The sequence below is a fragment of the Alexandromys fortis genome, unplaced genomic scaffold (genome assembly GCF_014885135.2).
Source record: "Alexandromys fortis isolate MF-2015 unplaced genomic scaffold, M_Fortis_MF-2015_v1.1 scaffold_12, whole genome shotgun sequence".
Lineage (NCBI taxonomy): Eukaryota > Metazoa > Chordata > Mammalia > Rodentia > Cricetidae > Alexandromys > Alexandromys fortis.
This window is the reverse complement of record NW_026067937.1, coordinates 7,048,378-7,071,361: the sequence shown is the minus strand read 5'-3', so window position 1 is coordinate 7,071,361 and position 22,984 is coordinate 7,048,378. Positions and strand designations below refer to the sequence as shown.

At 45.8% G+C, this 22,984-nt stretch overlaps 1 protein-coding gene across 1 annotated transcript in view; it reads left to right on the top strand.

Moving 5' to 3' along the window:
* The first annotated feature begins 11,109 nt into the window (after window positions 1-11,109).
* Window positions 11,110-22,984, top strand: part of Pamr1 (peptidase domain containing associated with muscle regeneration 1) — a 91,319-nt gene continuing 79,444 nt past the window's right edge. Inside the window, exon 1 of the mRNA XM_050147122.1 lies at window positions 11,110-11,346. Coding sequence (XP_050003079.1) covers window positions 11,274-11,346 — 73 coding nt within the window. The 5' untranslated portion in view covers window positions 11,110-11,273. The remainder of the gene's footprint in view (window positions 11,347-22,984) is intronic.

The window sequence follows — 22,984 nt, the reverse complement described above, 5'->3', positions numbered from 1 at the left end:
CAGCGCACTTGTAGAAGCCCCACGGGGCCACTGTTTAATAGCATCCTGTCGACCGGCTGCAGTTGGGGTCTCACCTGACTCCCAGGAGTGTGCCTTGCCTCTGGAAACCTGTGGGATTTATGGGCCCCTCTGGGCTTCTGGCCGGACTTTCACCCTATCTACCACCTCTAGGCTGACCCTGACGTGCCCTCCTTCCGGAACTTGGTCCAGCAGGTGCACTTGACTTTCTAATGACTGCAGATAGCTCTGTTTCTCTGAAGCACTTGCCTTGGCGAGGGAGAACAGACACAGGCCTTACAGCGGAGGAAGCTAGCCTTGCTGGAGGCATGGAAGAGCCATGAAAGTGCGGGCCCTGTTACATTTCATTACCTGTTTACATTTCTCTGGCTGCCTTCCACTGGTTACTGGTCCAGAAACAGAGCTGGAGAGTAACCTCAAATGAGATCAGATTTTCCAATGAAACATGATAAGGAGAAATGTCCAGAGCCAAAGCACAGGTAAATGGACCTAACCGAGCAGAGGGACGTTCCAGCAGAGCCTGGTGACATGGCCATGGTCCAGCCGGACGGATGGTTTTCTTGAGGCTGTGGGAGGCTCACTGTGAAGCAGAAGGGGGAAGGGAGAGAAGATTTGCAGAGAACAAGGAAGGTGTAGACAGACTGGGATTTACCAGGGCCCCTGCCAGATGCCTCCTGACCTCCAAGGCTTCTGGAGGGCAGCATCCTTTCCCGCATGGGTATTCTGCTCCAGGTCACAGAAAGTCAAGACTGAGGGTTTAATGTCCATGGTCAGGTCAGCATGGTGAAGGAAAAGAGACTGCATGAATCCTGGGCTGCGGAGAAGGCTGAGACCTAAGTTCAATTCCCATAACGCATGTTAAAGAGACCCGGGTAAACCAGGCATGGTGTTGAAATTTTGGAATCCCACTTGAGAGGCAGGGTGTCAGGAGGATCCCTGGGGCTTGCTGGTCAGGCAGCTTAGCTTGTTTGGGGGAATTTCAGGTGAGTAAGAGAGCCCATCAAAAACCGAAATGGAGAAGCTGTTAAGTGATGTCTTCTAGCCTCCATCCACATACATGCACCTACACACACACACACACACACACACACACACACACACTGACACACACACACACACACACACACACACACACACGGACACACACACCAGAGACAGAGGCGGGGGAGGGAGAGGGAGAGAATGCCAGTCCTAAATCTTTTAAGAGGAAACACAGTTCATGATTGTTCCTTGGTAAGCCACCTGGCTTCATTCCCAAAAGCATGCCTGGAAACCATCCTAATCCATCTAGACTCAGTGTGTGGTGCCAGCTCCCAGGGGTCAGGCTCTCTGGCTGCCGCTTTCCCGTTTTACCCAGAGGAGAGGGCATTCCCTGCTAACCTGCTCATGACTCCTTTAGAGCCTATGAGAAGAGCTTTCCTCTTTGACCTTAGAGAAGGCGTCATCTGTCCATCTCAGTCCCCACTATGCAAGTGGCAGTTCAAGGACCTATGTCAGGTTGGAATCATTTAGGACCTTGTTAGTAATGCGACATCTCTGGTCTCTGTCTCAGCCTTGCTGGATCTGAAAGTGCCTCGTGGGAACGCAGCTCTGGGCCCTCCGGCATGCGCAGAAGCTCTAATAGTCAGATTGGCTTCTGTGAGCTATAGCCCGGGGTGTTGTGCCTTGGTTAGCCTCCATCTCAGCCACCAGGGCCATGTGTTCATGCCTGCGTGTCAGGTGTCGGGGCTGATGCCCATCTCTGGCTATTGTTAGTTAACTAGTTCTGCAGTTTGTGTCTGTAGATCTTCTCTGACTTACTATGGGAGGGCCTGTTATAACCCCATCAAAAGCTGATAATGGAAAACATGTTTGCATAGGCAACCTCCTGCACACCGTAGTTTAGCAACACGGCACAGGGTGCAGTGTCCATAGTCACCCCTTGTGACCCTGTGGCCTCTTAGGTACTATCGCTCACCCATTCTGCCAGCATCTCTGGTAATATCATATAGTTCATCGCTAGCCTAGAAGAAACATCCCACTTGGCATCACTTTAACATCATCATAAAGTAAGACAACCTTAAGTTGATCCATTGTGACCCAGGGACTGTCTAGACTTGACGGGCCAATGCCTGTTCTCGGTGACTGAATTCTCATCCACTATTGCCATACTTAACAGTCCCACTCAGTGTCCCCACCATACACCTGTCTGCATGCCTCACTCTGGACCTCCCCAGTCATTCAGGCTCCCGGTCAGCCCGCAGGACCCTAAGCCTGTATGTGAATGTATGCTGGCATCAGACTATTCTCCTCCCACACTGCAGAGGACTCATAGTGGCATGCACGCTCTTGCCATAGAGACAGCTTTCTCTCTTTCAGGGCCATTCCTGGGTATGGCAGCAACACCCACCACCCATCCTTACTGGCTATGCTTAGGAGGCTGACCCACACAACATGGCAACTGGTGGTGGCTGCCTCTTCCCTCTCCTCCTCCTCCTTTTCCTCTCCCTTTCTCCTCCTCCGCTCTCTTTGAATAGAGGGGTTCCTTCAGCGCTCTACCATGCGCCAGGTAATATCCACACAGCCCTCAAACAGGGAAGCGCCCGTGGCTCCTCTCCCAATCCTCCACGCGCCATCAATCACAGGTCCCATCTTTCTGACCTCCTTACTGCCTCTTCCATCAAGTCACTTCTCTCCACCCAATCGAATGCACAGAACAAAGAGCTGTTCTGAGGCTCGATATGACCCGGTAACTGTCTGGTTTTCAATTGTTCCTCATTGTCCTTGGAATAAAGTTCATTGTTTTCAAGGTCTTGTCGCCTTATTAAACAGTCCATTCTGATTCTCTAGCCTCGGCTCTTATTTTTTTTTCTAGGTCTTGAAGTTCAATGTCTCTTCCTCTGAAAGGGTTTCTGACCCAAAGGGAAGATTGAGCTCCTTGTTATTGACATCAGGGATGTTCTGTCTTTGCTTGTTGTACTTAGCACATTGCTCAGGGTTTACCCCTGTGTGTTCTGTATATCTTGAACGGGGGAACTCACACAGGTTTCCCTCACAGCCACGCTGCTAGGATCTACAATGATGAACGTAACATACAATGATGTGTTGAATGACTGAGTGGGAACTGCTTATCTAGTATTTGCTTTCTATCATTTATTTCCTTCCACAGAGAGAAACAGCTTGATTTATATACAAACCCTTTTCTACCTAGTAATCAATGGTGAGATTGAACCAGATATTCAAAGCTAGGCTTCTGGCAGTGCAGGGGTGTTTCTGGGACCTGGGCAGGATCAGACTAGAATAAGCCTCTTCTGTCTTTCACTGAATGCATATTCTATCCCTAGACATAGGGATTATACAAAAACATAATTGTATAAAAAATACACTTTTAAAATGTGCTGTTGTCTTGAACCAATAGCAATATAATGCAGCTTAAATTACAGATCTGAGGAAAATAGTACCCACTTTTTAATTTCAGCTAACAATTTGAATGGATTATTGTTTTTGAAAGAGCTGCAGTGGGATTTTATAGATAGGCACAGTAATGGTAAATATTGGTTCTTTTGTATATTACCAGACTCATTTGAAAATTCTAAGCAAATTTATAAGGTTGTTACCATTTCCATTTAAATTTTACCAATTATTTGTTTATTTATCATGTGTGTGTTTGTGCACACATGTGCACATGCACACACAAATGCCATGAAGGTCAGAGGACAACATGTGGAGGTCAATTTTCCTTCTAACATGAGGGTCTCAGGGATCAGACTCAGTTTATCAGGCTTGGCTGCAAGTGTCTCTATCCGCTGCACTGTCTCAACCAGTCCTGTTTTGCTTTAAAGATGTAGAAGCTGAGACCCAGAGGGTCAATGCAGAAAAGTCAACAGTAGATCCTTGGTGCATATGGGGTCTGCTGCATACAATGCCCTCTTTGTGCACTGAGGTCATACCTACCTCCACCCTCTGCTGCCTTCTCATGAAATGACTTTATTTTGTGTTCGCACCTCAGATGGTTCCACTACCCGAAACTCCTCAGCTAGCCACTTGGATCATGGCCAGACATTCGCCAGTGGTTTTGTAAAGCTGTGTGTAGCAGGCAACTCTTGTTTTCAGTTGGAGTTCATAAATACACATGTGGGAGTCAAGACCATGGCTCTCCAGCTGCCGCAGGAGCACGTGGACGCTGAAGCAGAGAGGCTTGCTGGCTTTCAGCAATTCGCAGGCATGACATAGGGCCAGAAGAATGTGGCCAGAGAAGAACCACAGAGGCACCTTCTCCTAGCCTGACTCCCAGCAGGAAGGGAGAGGAGCAGAGCTGGCGCCAGAGGCAGAAACATGGCTGTTTGTTGTTCAGGAGAACAGCAGGGATTTATTAAGTCTGGACACTTCCATGGTGAGGCTAGTCATAGCAGGCTCCAGCGGAAGGTCCTTTTCCTTTCCACAGAGCTCCCCTTTCCTTCTCCTGTCCTGGTTGACTTGAACATGGGTTTTTGTGATGCTGATGGAAACCAACCTTAATTACTCTACTCCTTCACAGACCACTCTCCCCTGTCTTTTTTCCCTCTGGAATCTCCTGTGTGGAGACGGTCTGCAGAGACTTACAGGCTAAAGAATGGGGGACCTGCTGGCACTCGTAAAGACAGCCAACTGTCTTTATATGTTGGTGTTGTCTGTGTATAGTGTATGTGTGGGCTGGAGGTACCAATAGGGGTGGGGTGGGACAGGTTTTATTGAAGCATCTCATCCTCTCATGTAAAAGTTAGTGGCTAGTAAGAGTGGTTTGACTCTGTTTACCACAGCCCATTGTTGAATTCTGAGTACCAAGCTGGTCTTGACTTTACAGAGATCCTCCTACATCTGCCTGCTGAGTGCTGGGATTAAAAGTATATGTCTCCACATCTAGGCAGGAGATAATTCTTCTTCCTGCCTGTCATTTCTGCTTCCTGAAGTATGATTCTGCCTTTTTCACACTTAACCCCTTGCTTGGTATTTATTACTCCCTGGAGTATTGGATAAGAAGCATTGATGTCTAGTGGGCAAGATGGTTCGGTGGGTAGAGGCACTTGCTGCCAAGGCTTTAGGATTTCTATTGCTAGGAAGAGACACCAAGACCACAGTAACTCTTCTAAAGGAAAACATGGAATGGACTTCAGTTTGAGGGTCAGAAGCGACACGGTGGAAGGAGAGAGCCAACTCCTAGAAGTTGTCCTCTGACTTATATATGCACAAACAAATAGATGAATACGTGCAAAAAGATTAAAAAAGAATCATGGATGCCACTATCATACACCAAGTAAGTGTTGAATTTTAGGTACTGCTCTGAGCGCTTTGCTCCAGTCCTCCGGGGGGGGGGGGTACCGTTATTTGCTCCAAGCCCATGGGAGCTGATACCATTATTTTTCCCACTTAACAAATGTTGGAAGTAAGAACATCATAAGCCCATAGATCGTCAGGGGTCAGTCAACACTAGGGAGCATGATCCAGGGTAGGTGCTAAGTCAAGAATACTATTTTCTTGAAGATTTTATTTTTATCTGAGTATGTCTGTGAACATGCTGTGTGTAGGTGCCCATAGAGGAGAGTGGATCTGGGGTTACAGGTAGTTGTGAGACCGCTTACATTTGTGCTGGGGTCGGAACTCAGATCGTTTGCAAAATCAGCAAGTACTCTTAACTCCGACCCATCTCTACATCTCTAGAAATACTCTTTTAAAGGTGGGGTACAGACCTTGCAAACATCTTGTTTATGGCCTGGACTCAACAATTACTTAGCTGTACAAAACTATTTTTCCTAAATCTAAAAAATAATATTTAGTCAAGTTTTATTTTTTTTAAATCTCATCAAGATCAATGTTCATGAAAGTTTGTAGATGATATTTTAAAGAAGGCTATGGCTTCCTCTTCCTTCAAGAGTGGTGGACAAAATACTTGCATTTTGAGACTTTCAAAGGCTCTCTTAAGTCCCTTTTTTCCACGAGACTCCCTGTGTTTGTTTGTTTTTTAGGGGTTAAAGTTGAAGATCAGAGAAGCAGAGCAGTAAGCAACTAGAGAGACCTTTTACCTCTACCAATGCTCAGACCAAAGGGGCATTCCTCAGACTGCACTGTGTCTCCATGAAATCTCAGACTCCACACTCCAGTGACTTCCTGTCTCTTCCCCTTTATATTCCTCTCTCTGCCCAGCCATATCTCATCTGTCTCCACCTCCCTAGTGCTGGGATTAAAGGTGTGTGACTCCCAAACACTGGGATTAAAGGTGTCAGCCACCGCGACCTGGATCTGTTTCTGGATCCATATTGTGTAGCCCAGGGTAGCCTTGAACTCACAGAGATCTGTCTGCCTCTGTCTCCCACGTCCTGGGATTAAAGGTGTGAGACTCCCTGTTTAAAAGATCTGATTTAGAACAACACTCCACTCTCTGTTAAAAATGGTGCTGATATTAATGGGAGCACAGGAATCTACACTCGTATTGGAAAACAGATTTCAGTAACGCTGTGCAGCCTCAGACACACTGACTTTCCTACGTCAGCACCACAGCAGCCCAGCAGCTCCTGTGAAGGTTAGCTGAGCATTATCTGATGGTTGCTGCTTTCAATTATCCACACAAATGTTCACACTCCTTTGTATGGCAGAGGGTTTTTTCCAGAATGATTTCCAAGTTCCCTTGCCCAAGGAAACCTGCAAACCCAAATTAATGGCTCAAACTAGAGTGCAGACTCCTGTGGGGATTCCAGAAACAGAAGAGGAAGTGTTTTCAGTTCTTCATTCCAGAGAAGCCAAGAACTGCAACCCAGGACTTTCTTAGGATGTAGTCAATAAGGCTTAGAAAGGAGGGGGAATATCCTTTTTTCCCCTCTAACCATTTTGTGATCATTGATTGGGGTCCTGTCAATTAGACAGTAGAAGAGAGATAATAAAAGGAAAACTAAATATATGCACAATCCATATACCTGGGAGTATATATGTGTATGCATGTTTTAACGTGCTCATGGCACATTGTGTACAGTATGCATATATGCATGTATAAAGAGGACAAGCTCGGGCTATCCATCTCAGAAATGCTGTCCACCTCCTTTGAGACATTGGCTAGGAGTTCACCCATTAGGCTAGACTGATTGGCCAACAGACCAGGGATGTCTTCCTGGGGTTGTATTACAGGAAGGTACCACTACACCTACTGTTTATAGAGCATCTTTGCAGAGCAATGCATTTGTGAGGTTTCAAGGACAAGGATGATGGGTTTCCAGGGCTACAATTGTGAGACACCATAAATATATAAGGGACCTATTGAAAGATAGTAGGGTTTGTATATCAGCTCCTCCGGGCCTAGAAGGGTTATAAAGACTAGTTTGTGCTTTTCCTATATAGACAGGAAATGGGGATTCCTTCATAAGTAGGGTTTTCCAAATGGAAGGAGCACTAAGTTCTTCTCACATTAGCGCCTTCTCAGTTAGCTTCAGCTCAGTCTTTTGCAGGAGTGGCATATTTGGGTGGCATGTTTAGGTGTTCTTCAGGTTCATCACCCAGAACCCATCCTGTCTGGGGTACAGCTGTCATAGGGAGGAGGCTGCTAGGGCTTGGTGCAGTTTTACCTTTGAAGCCATAGCATAGTGGGTAGGGCTACAGCCTGTAGATCTAAGAGCAAGAGGCTCAAAGCTCCCCCTTGTGCCCCTTACTTGTGTGACCTTAGATGAGTTAACTCTCAAGGACTCATTTCCCTGTTTGTGGGAAAGAGGCTTGGGTGATGGAGGCAGAGGAAGGAAAGAAATGGTCCAGTCAACTGTTAGCAGACTTGAGCGGTCTTAATAGCCTCAGGTGGTTAGAAGCGGTGCTACCTCTGTTCCATTGCCGTTACCAAAGGACCAGGAATGGTTGGCCTACAACAGAGCAGACTTCCTTTCTCTAATCTCTGTCTTGCACTCTTTCAGAAATCCATCTTGTTTTTTGTCATTTTTCTTCTCTTTAATGCCACTCTTGATGCTCATTTATACAAATGTCTCCTGGACAAAGACGCTGACAATGAAGAAGAAAGATCACACCATGTGTTTCCTCAAGGTCAGTCTCAGGATAGACAATGACGAGGCCTAACATTTATTTGTGACAGTCCGTGTATGCTAGATCATGCAGTGCCTTGCATGTATAACCTTGTTCCATCTTGAAGAGTCTCCAAGACAGGTTTGACCATTGCACTTACTGTATACTGAAGACAAGTTGAAAGAGTTGGGCTGGTTCACTCCACGTCATGTAGTCAGAAAGTGAAACAAGGCGGGCGGCTCACACCTTCAATCCCAGCACTCAGGAGGTGGAGACAGGTGGATCTCTGTGAGTTTGAATCGGCCTGGTCTACAGAGAGCTAGTTTCAGGATGCCCAGAGTTACACAAAGAAACCCTGTCTCAAAATAAAATAAAATAAAATCGTGAAGCAAGGATTTGGACACGGGTCATTGAATGCTGAGTTCTCCCAGACTCTTCACTGCTCTTACCCACTTCTATGCATGGATGGAGAGCCTGCTCTTCTCATTAGCTCTGGGTGATCACCAAATCTCCCTGAGTGGAAAAAGTGGAGCCCTGTGGCATGGCTCTTGTCTTTCCAAACTGTCCCAATTTCTGGTGTTTACCATCCCTTAAGTTGTCTCTGTCATATTTTCCCTTCCAATTCTATGGTTTGTTTCTTGTTTCAGGCCCTTATGGTTAGTCCAGCATGATTGTCTTCTTTGCTTTGTGATCAGTACTAAATCATCAAGGCCCCAACAACTGGAGGATAAAATTTAGACACCTTGCTGCCCTCACACTTTGTTCTTGCTCATTGCCATATCCAAACCCCACACTCATCCTCGTCAATGGGCTTGTTATTTAACCTTCCTCTCTCTATATATATACCTACCATCTGTCCATCAATTATCGATCATCATTCTATGTATGTATCTATCAATCATCTATCTATCTATCTATCTATCTATCTATCTATCTATCTATCTATCTATATCATTTATCTACCCGTTTACTATGTATCTATCATCTGTCACTTATCTGCCGGTCTACCTATTTATCCACCTATCCATCCATCCATCCATCCATCCATCCATCCCTTTGTCATCTATCTAAGCCATTTAAAGTGCATTTTATTGGTTAACATTGCTATAGATACTTTGGAGGAAATGAATGTCTTTGTCAAGGTTTCTATTGCTCTGAAGAGACACTATGACTATGGCAACTCTTATGAATAAAAACATTTAACTGGAGCTGGCATATAGTTCATAGGTTTAGACCATATTATCATGTCAGGAAGCATGGTGGCACATAGGCAGACATGGTGCTGGAGAAGGAGCCAAAGGTTCTATATCCAGGCTGGCAGACAGCAGGAAGAGAGAGAGAGAGAGAGAGAGAGAGAGAGAGAGAGAGAGAGAGAGACACTTGGCCTGGCTTGAGCATCTGAGATCTCAAAACCCACCCTCAGTTTACACCGACATTTACACCGACAAAGTCATGTTGTTACTTCAACAAGGCCACACCTCTTAATAGAGACACCCACTATGGGCCTGTGGGAGCCATTTTCATTCAACCCACTACAGTAGCTATATGCATGCTTTGAGATTAACTTTTTTCTCATTTATTTTATTTTTTAAAATTGTTTTTATTGGCCTATATATTTCTCTCCTCTCCCTTTCCTTCTCTCCCTCCCCCCCACCACCTTCTACCCCCTCCCACGATCCCCACACTCCCTATTTTCTCATGTGATTTTGTCTTTTTTTGCTTCCCATATGTGTCTCTCTTAGGGTCCTCTTTGCTGTCAAGGTTTGAGATCAACTTATAAGCACATATTGTTCCCAATGGCACTGGCCAGGTTTAGCTTTTTTTTTTTTTCCTAAAAAATTCTCACTGCTCTCTTCCATGGATGGAGATCTCACTTTTCTCTAGTTTTGACCTGGAAGAATCACCCATTTCTCTTAACTTTGTGTTTTAATCACAATATTGGCATAGCCCAGAGCTCCCAGTCAACATTAGACTTGAGTATATATCATAGTCCAGTGATCTTATGCAAGTCACTCAAAATCTGAATCTGTTTCCAGAATATTTAGAAAATGCTGCTGATTGTATCTCTTGACTATAATGGTTAAACTTACTTTTATGTGAGTTTTACCTTTGAAGCTATATCATATATCAGGGCTACAGCCTGTAGGTCTGAGAGCCACAGGCTCAAATCCCAGCTTGTGCCCCTTACTCTTGTGACCTTAGATAAGTTAACTTTCAAGGGCTCATTTCCCTGTTTGTGGGAAAGCGGCACCAGGGTCCTTCCTGTATGCACTGGGAAGTGCTTTGCACTGATGAACGCACTGTCAGGGGTTTTTGTGGGAAGATCCGTATTTCCCCAGTACTCTGCGTAATAAGCAAAGGGCCTGGCTTCTAAACTGCAATTACACTGAGCAGAAAAGGGGAAACAGAGTTTGGATGAAGAATTGGAGTGTTGAGGGGGGAGTACAGGAGCTTTCCTACATCTGCCCATCACCTATTGGGGTCGGAGGAGAGGCTCTCCTGCGGCTTGATTGAATTCAGGTCCTAGCACTTGAACAGTAAACAGTGCTTCCATCTCTCTGACCCCCAGGCTACTCTTCTAATCTGACCCCCTGCCTGAAAATACAACCAACACCTGTCCCAGCCCCCCATTCCAGCTTTCTGAGCCCTCTTTCTCAGTCTCTTCCATCAGCCTTCCATCCTGTCCTCTCAGCCTCCCATCCCAGCCCCATCCTATCCTCTTATCCCAGCTCCATCCCAGCCTCCTATTCCAGCCTTCAATCCTAGCTTCTCAGTTTAGCTTTCTAGCTGAGGGTACGCGGTGGTGTGGGATGTTTGAGCGAGCGTCGTTCTAACCTCATAAAACAGAGAGGTCCCAGAACCATCCTACTTCTGTTTCCAGCCAGGTGCTGCCTACCGCACAACTCTACCCTTATCCTCACCAGAGGTTGACCACGGAAGTCCTGCGGGACCGAGCCGGCCCTGGTGTCCCGCAACATCCCCGTGGGTCGCAGTGTACCAGCCTCTAGGCGCGGCCACTTTCCCCCCGGGCTTGTCAAGGGTTAAGAGGAGAGCTTTGGGCTGACGTCGCTCTGGTTGAAGGTGGTTCCCCTCTCGCGGAGGGTGGGAGAGCCCTGCGGGCTGAAACCCGAGCTCCAGCTCAGCTGGGACTTGGGGAGGTCCCGGCAAGAGCTGAGCCTGCTGCCCTGCTCTGGCCCAAGCGTCACTCCAGTTACTCAGGCACCACCGGCGCAGCAGCAGGAGTGATGGAGCTGGACCGCTGGGCGCAGTTGGGGCTCGCTTTCCTGCAGCTCCTTCTCATCTCATCCTTGCCAAGAGGTACTGTTAGTGACCGGGAGCCCTCCTGGGGGCTCATGGGGAGCTTTACCAGGCTGGGTGTTTTTGCAGTGATAATTTGGGGTGTTCGCTGGTGGCTCTGATGCCCTTGCTGTCCTCCCTAAGAACTGGCTAATGTTCCCTAATCGAGGAACTGTCCGGAAAGAATAGAGCTCCTTTGCAATCTATCTGTCTGTCTGTCTTTCTGTCTGCCTATTTCCTTAAAGTACATTGCCCCGGGAAGTCCATTATTTGTGAGTTTGTAGTTCTGATCTGCAAAATCAGTTTCCTGGGAGAGCAGGGATTGGGTGGGTATATCGTTAACGAACCTTGCTTGGTAAAGTCTCAAGGTGGGAACTCTACTTAGCAGATGCCCAGTATAGGAGCTGTGCTCACTCAGAAAACACCCTACATCCTGGGAAGTATGAAGTAGAAGCTTGGAGAAAATGGGCAAGCTGTTTCTTGGGGTGCAGCGCTTGGTTTGAAAGAGTTCTGCCTCCTTTGTTACTTATATGTCTTATTTGTTGCCACAGTTCCCAGGAGATGGCTCCTAGGGGCATAAGGGGCTGGGGCATGACAGGGTTTATGGCAGCCCCTTGACAGATCATGGAGCAGAAGTCAGAGAATGGCAGGTCTCAGAAGAGGGAAGCAGGGACTCTGTCTGCTTCTGTCTTGGGAGGCTGGAAGGCTGAGGTGTGAGGAGGTGAGCTTAGAGGGGTGGAGGAAGCCTGAAGACCGAGGTGTGAGGAGAGCTAAGATGCCAGGCAGAAAGGCGGAGGCACAAGGAAGTGAGGCTAAAGGGTTGCTTGGAGGGATGAAGTGCGGAGCTGGAGTAGTGAGGGGTCAGGAGAGACTGTAAGAGCCCACCAAATGAGCAGCACAGCTGGGATTTGTCTAGGAGGGGAAACTTTGCTGGGGGGGGGCACCTGTGAGCCCTCTGGTAGTCTTTGTGTGTTGGCTGGCTCTACCCTGCGCTCCTCACAAAGGGACAATGCTCTGCTCCAGGAGGTGACCAGCAAGGTCCCGAGAGAGACACAGAAGTGGATGGTGCTGAATGCAGTGGCTTGCTGCAGAGAAAGAGAACACAGCCTTCAGAAGCTTCCCTTAGTGTCAACACAGTGTCCAGAAACACGAGACTTCCCTTGCCATGTTTGGTTAATAACTTCCATGTACAGGAGCCTGCCTGTGTTCAGCCAAATCATCCTTGATGATTTTATTGCCCAAGGGGCAGGAGCTGTTTGGCTGGGTATATATCTCAGCGAGATACAGTTCTGTAGGAAGGAAGGAGCCCTGTGAGGAGGGCTCATAAAGCAAATGGCTTGAGGACTCAGAATCAAGACTCATCCCCACTTCATTGCTGCCTTTGGAATACAAATCTCTAGGGTGTGCTGGGTGGCCCAGACTCACACCAGGGGGTCCTGCTTCCTCTAGGTTTTAGAGCCCAGTGCCCCAGACTCCCAGGGTGCCACCAACATTCCTCTGCTTAGCTTCTGTGCTGTGGCAAGTGAGACAGCATCATTCTTTACAAGTTAGGAAACACAGCTCAACTTGCCCAGGGGCTGCAAAACTCATTTATTGTTGACCTAAGACTCTCTCCTACCTTTTGCTATGGAAAAGTTCCGAGGAGGGTGTGAGGTGCGCTGTCAGCCAAGCCGCTGGCTGAACCAAACAGCTACTTTGTGTGTTTAGCAGGATTACCCGTGGTCCGGCTCAAGGCAGGAGGCAGAGAAGGGAAGGAAAGCACTTCTTCCTGCAGGGAAGGGGTATACTCCCTGGGCCCCGCCAAGGGAAGCTTGGAAGGACATTTCCTTTCATTGCTTTTCTAAAAAGAGTATCTGGTATGTAAACAACCCGTGGGTTGGTCCGGGAAGTTGTTCAGGGACATGTGATTCACGTTGGAGGAGGAGAATCTAAACACGGGGCCAAGTGATAAACCTAACATAAACAGCGTGTGAGGGGAAACCTAACCCCGCTGACTCCATCAGACAGCAGCAGGGGCGCTGCCAGCGGGACTCTGCCTAAGAGGAAAACCTCATTGAAAATATGGGGCTCTCGGGAAATGGAATCTTAATACGGATCACTTTACAACTGCCGCTTCCAACAGACGTTAGCTTGTAGGGAGTGGACACAAATGTGAGTGGGGAAGATAATTGGAAGCACAGATATTCAGTGAGCAGGAGCAGCCAGCTGAGAAAGGGAATGTTGAGAGTAAGCAAGGGAGGAGCCGTCAGAAAAAATTTAGAGGTTCTTTACAGTGGATCCGTTAGCACATTCCAAGGAGAACTATGGAAATCGGCCTCCTTGGCAGGGGTGGAGTTGTGTGGGGGCAACATGAAGAGGGTGTTCCCCTAACATCTACTCTGAGAATGTCTGGCATCCCAACAGGGCAATAATTTCATGGGGTATGTACTTCCGCCACAGGCCCCTGAGGCCCCTGAGCTGAATCTGACCCGAAAGCTTCCTCCCTGAGGGCTAGCTCTCATGGTACCATAAGGCACCATGCAAGCCTCCAACGGAGGGAAACAACCTGTAGTCCCACCCAGCCGTGATGCCTGTGAGTCACAACAACCAGCACGGTGCAATAATCCTAAAGGTGCGGTAGTGGCACAGATACCTCGGTGGTAACCAACAGCTCTCTAACTATACTTAAGACCTGTTCAACAAGAGGGAAACACTGCGTGATTGCATTTGAGTGTCATAGTTACTTTTCTATTGCTGTGATAAAGTACCATGAGCCAGGCAACTAATAGGAGAAACAGTTTAATTGGACTTATAGTTCCAGAGGGTTAGCGTTCATGATGGCAGAGGAAGAGCATCAAGCAGGTAGCTGGAGCAGCAACTGAGCGCTTGCATCATGGACCACAAGCAGCAGGCAGAGAGGAAAGAATGGGAATGGTGCTAGTCTTTTCTAACCTCAAAGCCCTCTCCCAGTGACAAACTTCCTCCAACAATACTTCTACCAACTGGAGACCAAGTATTCCAACTTATGAGCCTCAGGGAGCCATTGTCGTTCAAACCACCACAATGAGGCACAGTGAAAGTCATTAAGATGTAAGTTAAGATGTCAATTGCCAGGGCCTGCAGGAAGTAATTGGAAGTTAGTGTTTAATGAATACTGAGTTGTGCCTTGATACGATGAAAAGGTTTGGCAATAAATGTTGGTCACTGTATGACATCAACAAAGTGGATATTGATGCCAATGAACTATTGTGTGTATGTGTGTGTGTGTGTGTGTGTGTGTAGGTGGAGTTAGTGCATTATAAAGATGTTATATATTTTTTCATACAATAAAAATCACTTTCAGGACAAGGCAAGTGGTTCATGCCTGTAATCCTAGAACTTGGCAGGAGAACTGTAAGTCTGAGGCTAGCCTAGGCTACATCATGAGACTCCCCTTCTCATAAATAAATAAATAAATAGATGAAAATATCCGAAGACACAAATTAGTGGAGCCTTAGGTAAACTTTGGTGGCATAATTTTCAAAATCACATTACCTTGTAACCTTTTAACTAGCCCATCTAATCCTGGTAAAGCTTAAGGCGCACAAGACAGAGGAAGGAGCCCTTGCCATCCTTGTTCACAGGGCACTAGTGCTAAGAGAGGCCACAGAGTAAAGGACTGCACACTGACCACCCAGAGGCCACATGACTTGAAGTATCTAGTGGGGCACAAGGGTTAGAAACATTTGAACCTGACTGTGTTGAGGGAAGCTGGCTCCTGTCTGCATCTGGTACATCCCATCTTCTCATGTTTGATACTGGCTACCAGCACTTGAGTTTCTGAGAAAGACGCAGAAGTCTGGACAAGTGTGTAAAACTGCTACAGACTGATAATTGGCTAACAGAACTTTTTTTTTGAGACAGGGTTTCTCTGTGTATCTCTGACTGTCCTGGAACTCACTTCCAGGCTGGCCTCGAACTCACAGAGATCTTCCTGCCTCAGTCTCCGAGTGCTGGGATTAAAGGTGTCCACCAACCACCACCCGGTTGGCTAGCAGGACTTTTACAAGTTCCTGTTCTCTATCTGTATAACTCTTAGCTATGTTCTAACCCACAAGTCTCATAGGGCCTGGTCTCGCTTCTTTCTGTGAACTCCTTACCCCTTGGCACACTATTAGCTCCCAGGAATACCCTTAAGTGAGAGCTTTTGGTGGAAACTGAGGATGAGGCTGGGTCTACGCCTGGTCATAAACTGTGGGTGAAATACTTCAGAACTAAATACTTCAGAACTAGAATTTCAGAAGCGGAAGTCACAGAGCATGCAAGGCCCTTGCAAACACTCAGAGCCTTTAAATGTCACTGGCATAGAATGTGAGTTTGATTCAATCTTGCCTGCATCTGGGTTACAACGGAGAGACAGGACTGGCAGAGCCATGGTGTCGGAGGGACCTATGACTAGCCTCAAGTTAGAAAATTATTTCCATCTGCCCAGTTAGGGACCAGAAAGTCCCGATGTAAAAGAAAACTTCTCCACTGGCCTCCCCCAAGGTCAGTCCTAGACACTGCAACTGAGGTGAGCTGTGTGCTTGTTGGAGAAGGTGCCCTTTCCATGATAAATGAGGAAGGGTGTGATCTCGTCCTCCGAGTGGGGAAGGAACTGGCAGGCGTGCTCCATGGCGGTTTTAGAGTTACAAGCTCGGCCTCATCTCCTCTTCTTACCTTTACAATGGAAGTGAAATGCAGGGCTTACATGTGTGTTTCAGTCCCCAAATTCCGGAATAAAGCCCTCAGAGGCCAGCCAGAGCACCCAAAGCTTCCGGATCAGCAGAGGAAGTCCACCAGATTCCAAGCTGATCCCCGCTGAAACTGGTCAGTCATCGTAAGATCCGAGTAAAGCAAGATGAAACAGAGATGAAGTATTGTTTTTTAAGTACAAGCTAAGTCTCATTATGTATAAACAGCAGCCTTCAAGGAAGGTAGAAAATTAAAGCAGGCCCTGAAACCTTTACCATCTCTGTTTACCACACTCCTGTCATTTTTCTGAGTTGCAATGACCTGTGAGTAGACTCAGCTCTTATGGGTTGAGAATTGAGTAAAAAGGGTTCTGCATCAAATTCTTTACTGTTGATGAACTATCAAAGATGGAGGCAACTTGGAAGAGGCTTCTATCATATTATACCTTACCTGAGGGATTTAATTCCAAGTTTGGTTACCTAAACAACTGACTGTTTCTGATGAATACATGGATATATATTTAATCCTTGCAATAAACACAGCAAAAAGCAGGATTGTGAGCCTTAGTTCACGTGTGGAAGAACTCAGACAACGTTTCCACCAGGGTTGAAGGTTGAGCGCCTGTCCTGAGTGCAGACAGACTGTCTACATGAAGTAGGGACTGTATCATTGCAAACAGTACTGCAGTGAGCTCTAGGTCCAACAGGACTAAGTGTCTGACTATCCTGCGGCTGTTGCAAGTGCTCAGCCTGACCCAAATGAGGGCACGTGCTCACCTCTGTGGAGGCGGGGATGGAGAACAGCAGAAAAATCAGCTTCAACAGAACCATATGGATTCTGAGAGGAGCCATTCCACAGAGGAAACAGCTGCTAAGCAGACTCAAAACCCAACCAGGTTCAGGGATGGCGTTCACAGTGTCGTGCATCCCACTCTGATTAGACATGGGAAGCGGGCATGGGAATTGTCCCATGGTCAGGTTTTGTAATCTGAATCACGTCTGTGTTTGCAGGATGGGGACCAAACATGAGACGAATTTCAAGTTTGTCCCTGACTCTATGACTTCCTGTTTTCTTATGGATTTGTTCTGCCAGGTTCATCAGTTGAATGCTTGTAAGCCATGGGATAGGGGGAGCTGGCCTGTAAGCTTCTTTTCCTTGCTCTTTTGGCATAACATAGTTGATGGATATTGCAGAAGATGGAGACTTGGTCCTTCACTATAAATAGCAGGATGCCTTTTAACCAAGTCATTTCAGTCTGGAGAATGCAGTGCCTCACAGACACCATCATCCTGGGGTTTGTGCCACAGAGAGCAAAGACCCCTATTTCTGTCACCCCGCAGCCTCCACAGTTGGATAAACACTTTCCTCCTTCAGGCTTGGCGTCTTCATTTCGGCCCTCACAGAGCCTCTGGCTGTCTCAGAGGGCTGAGTTAGTGGTCTGGCAGCATGTCTACATAAGTAGATGTCTGGTCAGTTGGTTTTGTGATTGGAAAACCATGGCTACTGTTGTTGCCAAAATGGAGCAAGGAACATATTTAGCCAACTGTAGCTTACAGGGAAATTCAATGATTTTCTTCATACCTTAATTTTTTTTTAAAGAAAAAACAGCCTTTTTAATAAAAAAAAAACCCTTGAGTGGAGGAAAGATCTCAGTCCAATCTATTTCAATTGATTAAGTTGTTTGAGACTATGAGGAATAAATACTAGTATTTTCAAAGCCACTTTCCCTTCCCATTACTTCAGAAGATTTTACTAAAGACAGCCATTGAACTCCCTTGATCATATGATCCCTCTTCCAGAGTTACCAATAAAGATGGGAATGTCTTACGTGTCCTAGGACATGGCACCTGAGCTCGAATTATGGCTGGGAAATCTCTCATATTTCCAACATACCTGTCTTGTCTGAATTTAAGCACAAGGAAAGATAGGATTGGGAGCAGAGTATCTTTGTCTGGGATGCTTTGACCTGTCTTTGTGCCTCTAGGTGGTGTACTTCTCTCTTCCAAATGGTGCCCAGCATCTCCTCTGGGTAAGCTTGGCTTCCTTGGCTCATGCGTCAACAGAAGACTAGGTGTCTGAAGCCGTATAGAGATGTGACACAAGCATTAATAGACAGAAATGCCCGGCTTGAGGGATATGATGGATCTCCAGACGCCACAATAAAGATGGAAGTACCGGAGCTGGAGAAGAGTCTAGCATTTGTCTCTGTCACGAATAGCCTTCACTTCAGAGATTACGCCTGCCTCTTTTGTCCAAAGTCATGTATCTATTCAGCAATGTTTAACGAGCACCTATCAGGCACCAAGAATGTTTCTAGTTGCTGGGATATCATGATAAATAAGACAAAGTCCTTTTCGTAACAGCATTTGCAGCCTGTTGAGGGAATTTGGGTTCATCCTTGCAATTCCCTCCCAATGTGAATTTCCCAAATTGCAAGTCCAGGTTGATGTTTAATAACAAAAGAGAGGATCCCGGAGGCTATGATAATATAAGCCTGGGGATTGATAATAAACAAAGTCCATTATAGATCTGCAGGGTCCCACAGCAAGGAAAGCTGTCACTGGTACATCACAAAGTTGTTTGGCCCTAGAGCCTTTCTTGGCACGCATCTTATACTGCTCGGTAGAACCAGTGCCTCATGGGGTACAGTTGTAAAATCTAGTCTCTCGCTCACAACAAGTAAAACATTGAAGAATAATTTTACCACTACAGAGGAAAGGGTAAAAAAAAGGGAGAAGGGCTTTTAAGCTCCAAAATAAGTATGGGCTTCTCTTTTTCAGACTTTTTTTTTTTTAATTGTGAGCAGAATCCGAAGTTGTTGCTACTAGTACTTGCCAAGATACTGAAGAGATCCTACAGAGGGTGATGCATCCACGGTACTGAAAGAAAATTCTGGCTAGCGTTCAGCTGCGTGACTCCCTGAGAAAATTCATTTCCTGCAGTCAGGTTGCAGTGTGATTGGTTTGGGATCATTGGGCATTCTGGGCTGTGAATCTGATTGATGAGCCACTCACAGTGATGTGATGGTTCTGAGGAGTGAGAGGACTTGTGACTTGACTTCCCGACTAGATGCATCTCTCTTTCAAGAGTGGCAGGAATAATTGAACATCCTTTGAATTCTTAGCAGCACTGGTTCCAAGGCCTACATCCCCCCCCCCCCGACAAGATCCACTCATATCTCCCTTGTCCCCAGTCTAGTCTCGTGTTATCTCCCCATTATTTCTGGAATAGTTCACACACAATACCAGATTTGTACAGCTCGGAAGTAATGCGGCTGTTTGCAGTTGGGACTTATTCCGTGGAGACAGCACATGCATTTTGGTTGTTCATTGAGCCTTGGTTTGCTATTTCTTTACGAAACATTGTTCTTGTTGTCATGCAACGTGTTTTCTGTGTTGGCCCTCATACTGCCTGCCTCCTCTCTGCCCAAACTTGTTTCAGATGTAGTAACAGTGGCCGTGGGTGAGGAACAAAACCAGCTGTTCCTATAAAAGGCATCTTGTCTAAGTGGACTTGGGAACATGAGATCTCAGAGATTCAGCTCCCACTCACCATGTATATGAGGCTCATCTTTGACGTGAATGTCTTGGTATGAGTATATTCACATTTATTTGTGCATGTACACAGAAGAATAAAAGCCTAGATCTGAATGCTTATATATTCATGTATAGATGTGTGTATAATGTATACATGGGATCTAGTGTGTTATGATTTAAAACACAAGCTGGGATCAAATCCCAGCTATGTCATTTACCCCTATATTCCTCTTTACATACTTCATCTCTCTTGGGTGATCATATCACCTTCCAATCTATAGACCAAGGATAATGATGGCTACTGTTCAGGTTTATTGAAAGTTTTAAATGGGACAATTTAATGTAGTTAACGCATTGCCTGGAAGACAGGGAATATTCAGGAGAGTAAAGCCTTCTACCCACTCCTTTCTTTTAGAAACATTCACGTCTGCCAAACATACTGGCCATTCTCACTGCCCTCCTCCCCGACACCTCATCCCCCTCCCTACAGATCTTTCCCTCATGCTCCTGTTGATTCATTTTGTTTCTTGATCCATTAAGGTTAGCCAAAGCCATCTGTGTGACCTCAGGTTTGAACGATCCGTCGGAGCCTGCTTGATTCAGCAGAGGGTACACAAAAGACAGCGATTTTCCCTCTCCCGATTCTTCTAACAACCAATAGTCCTGGGAGCCCTCCTCTTCCTTAATAGATTGTTGGCTGGGCTGGTTTCCTGGGGACCCAGTGTCAGCAACCACAGTTGTGTGAGTTAGTGACAGCCATGACTGTGCTGAGCCTAGAGAATGGAGTTTCATGGCCCTTCCATCTGTCCAGTCTTGCTTGTCTCAGTGGCAGAAATTTCTCGATGGAGAATGGAGAAGCAGCAATAGTGGGCTTCTTCATCTACAGTAGAAGGGGACTTGTATGGTCTTCTTGAGGCTCACTTTATCCATGATTAGTTCCTGTCATGATCTGTGTTCCTGTCAGAAAAGAAAATCCCCAAACAACCTGTATTTGTCTTAGGAAACATGCGCTCTTCCTTTGCCTTTGCCATCAATGCTTTCTCCAGCCTTAGGGGACATGCTTTCATATTCTGTGCCTTAAATTCTGTTTATTTGAAAAGGGGCCCATGGCAGGGATTTACAGGGATTTAGGAGACGGTGTTTAATAGAAGCAGTGATTCTGGCACAGTTATGTTGCAGCACAAACACTGAGGTTTTCTTAATGGTACGAAGATGAGATGCTACCAGTGGCTCTCCACTGTGACCTAGCTAGACATCTCAGTGAGAAGTTCCCTTCATCTTCTTCTAGCTTACAGAGCTGGAGGAGGTTACTCTAGCAAGGGCTAGACTACCCGAGTTGCCATGACCATCAGAAGTCAACCTGATGGGACTCAGCATTACAATTGTAAACTATCTGCACTTAATATCTATTATTAGTCAACTGTCTTTATAGAAGGAGAAGCTGGCTTGCATTGGCACTGGTGAACATAATTATGAAAACAGCAACACTAACTTTATGAGCGCTTGGCAATGATGCGGTGGGTCTAGGCATGTCCAACCATTTGACATTGAAATACAGAACTCACCTAAAAATGACTCTATTGAGTCACTAAAAAATAGCCCGAACATAATGGTTTAGGTATCCTGTGGTTTTGTGTTGGATTGCATTCATAGCTATCTTTGTGTAGACAGTGGATTGGACATACCTGATTGTAGTCTGTGGAAGACCAAGATACCCATGGTAACCCTGCATCGTCATTCAGAGACTTTGAAGTTTACGATTAGGAACAGGGAAGTGGTTTGTAGAATGCCTGGGTCTAGGGAACTACAGATTGGATACTAAAGGCACTCTTTAAGTTTCATCATTTTTAACATAGTTATTGGAATTCTTTAGCTGATACAATTTTTTTTACTGGATTCTATTGCCAAGTGAGTTTAAATACATCATCATAAGTGCACACTGCTGAAGGAATTGTTTCTCCAGTTCATCGGCAGTAGAAGGAGACCAGGCCCAGATAACCCTAAAGCAAACTGCCAGCACATTCCAGGACAGTGAAAGTTAGTGCAAAATAATGATGGTGACAATGAAGACACCAGCCAGCTGTCTTTCTTGTCTTACTTATTTGTTTCGCTAAATGCATGGCAGCTGTGCTGACTGAGCAGCCGTGTGTAGATTGCCTTCCTATTCTCTCTGTAAGGCAGAACTAAGACATTAAGCAACTCCTGATGTTGGTTAACCCTGTTTTATTATTTTTTTTAAATAAAGGCGGCATAGAGAAGCCCTTACACATATAGAATAATTAGTTATGCAGCAATTTCAAATAACCAACCATTGAGATTTTCATGTCAAAAGAAAAAGTTCAGGGTAGAAGTACAAAAGAAACTCTCTGAATTAAAGTATGCCTTCAATTTCGAAAGGTCAGAATACTGTACGGTTACACAAACATGTGGGTATTTATGTGGACTAAAAGCATGACGTGAAAGATAGTCACCAAAATGTTGAGGCGATTTCTGAATATTTATTATGTTTTATTGATGATTTATTTATTATGTTTTATTGACGATTTTCTTAACTTCTCGAGCTTTTACAAGGCTAGTCCCCTCTTTGTTTTGTACTGAAACATGTATTATTTTGTAGGTGAATGAGGAAGAGATGTACCTGGATATTAAAAATGGGCTGGATGATAAATAGTGGACTGTAACAAATTATCACTCTGGACAAGGATGCTGTCAGTGGGAGACACCATGCAGGCATGGATGGCCAATCTTTATAACTACCCCTGAATCTTGTTATGAATCTAAAATGGCATCTTAAAAAGGAATTTGGAATGAAAAATTATTCTATCCAAAGAAAAAGCAAGTAATGTACATACAGAGAGCCCAGGATCTGGGGAGATGATTCACTGCGGAGTGCTTGCTTGACAAGTGTGAGGACTTGAGTTTGAGTCCTCAGCACACACGTGGAAGTCAGGCAAGGCTATGCATGCCTGTAACCCCTACACTGAGGAGGGCAGAGACAAGGGTCCCCTCCAGAGTTTTCTGGCCAGTTAGCCCATACAAAACGCTGAACTTCTGGTTTCATGGCAGTCCCTTTCTCGAGGCAATAAGGTAGTCAGAGATAGATCAAGATACTTGTCTTTTTCCTCTGACTTCCCTAGGAGGGGCCATGGATCATCAGACCCACAGTTATGTGTAGGCACCACACGTGCATACCTTTCTCCTACATAAATACGCCTGAGGTTTGAGAAGGTTAGTTTTAGCCATGAAACATGGAGAAAGTAAAGTTGGTCCCACCCTAGAAGTTTGTTTCCCCTAGGTAGCAAACTTGTTCACCTTCTTCCAACCCTGGAATTTCCTTTCTCTTTAAAATGAATTTCTTAGAAAAGATGCTTGGGTGTGTCTTAGTTAGGGTTTCCATTGCTGTGAAGACACACCATGACCATGGCAATGCT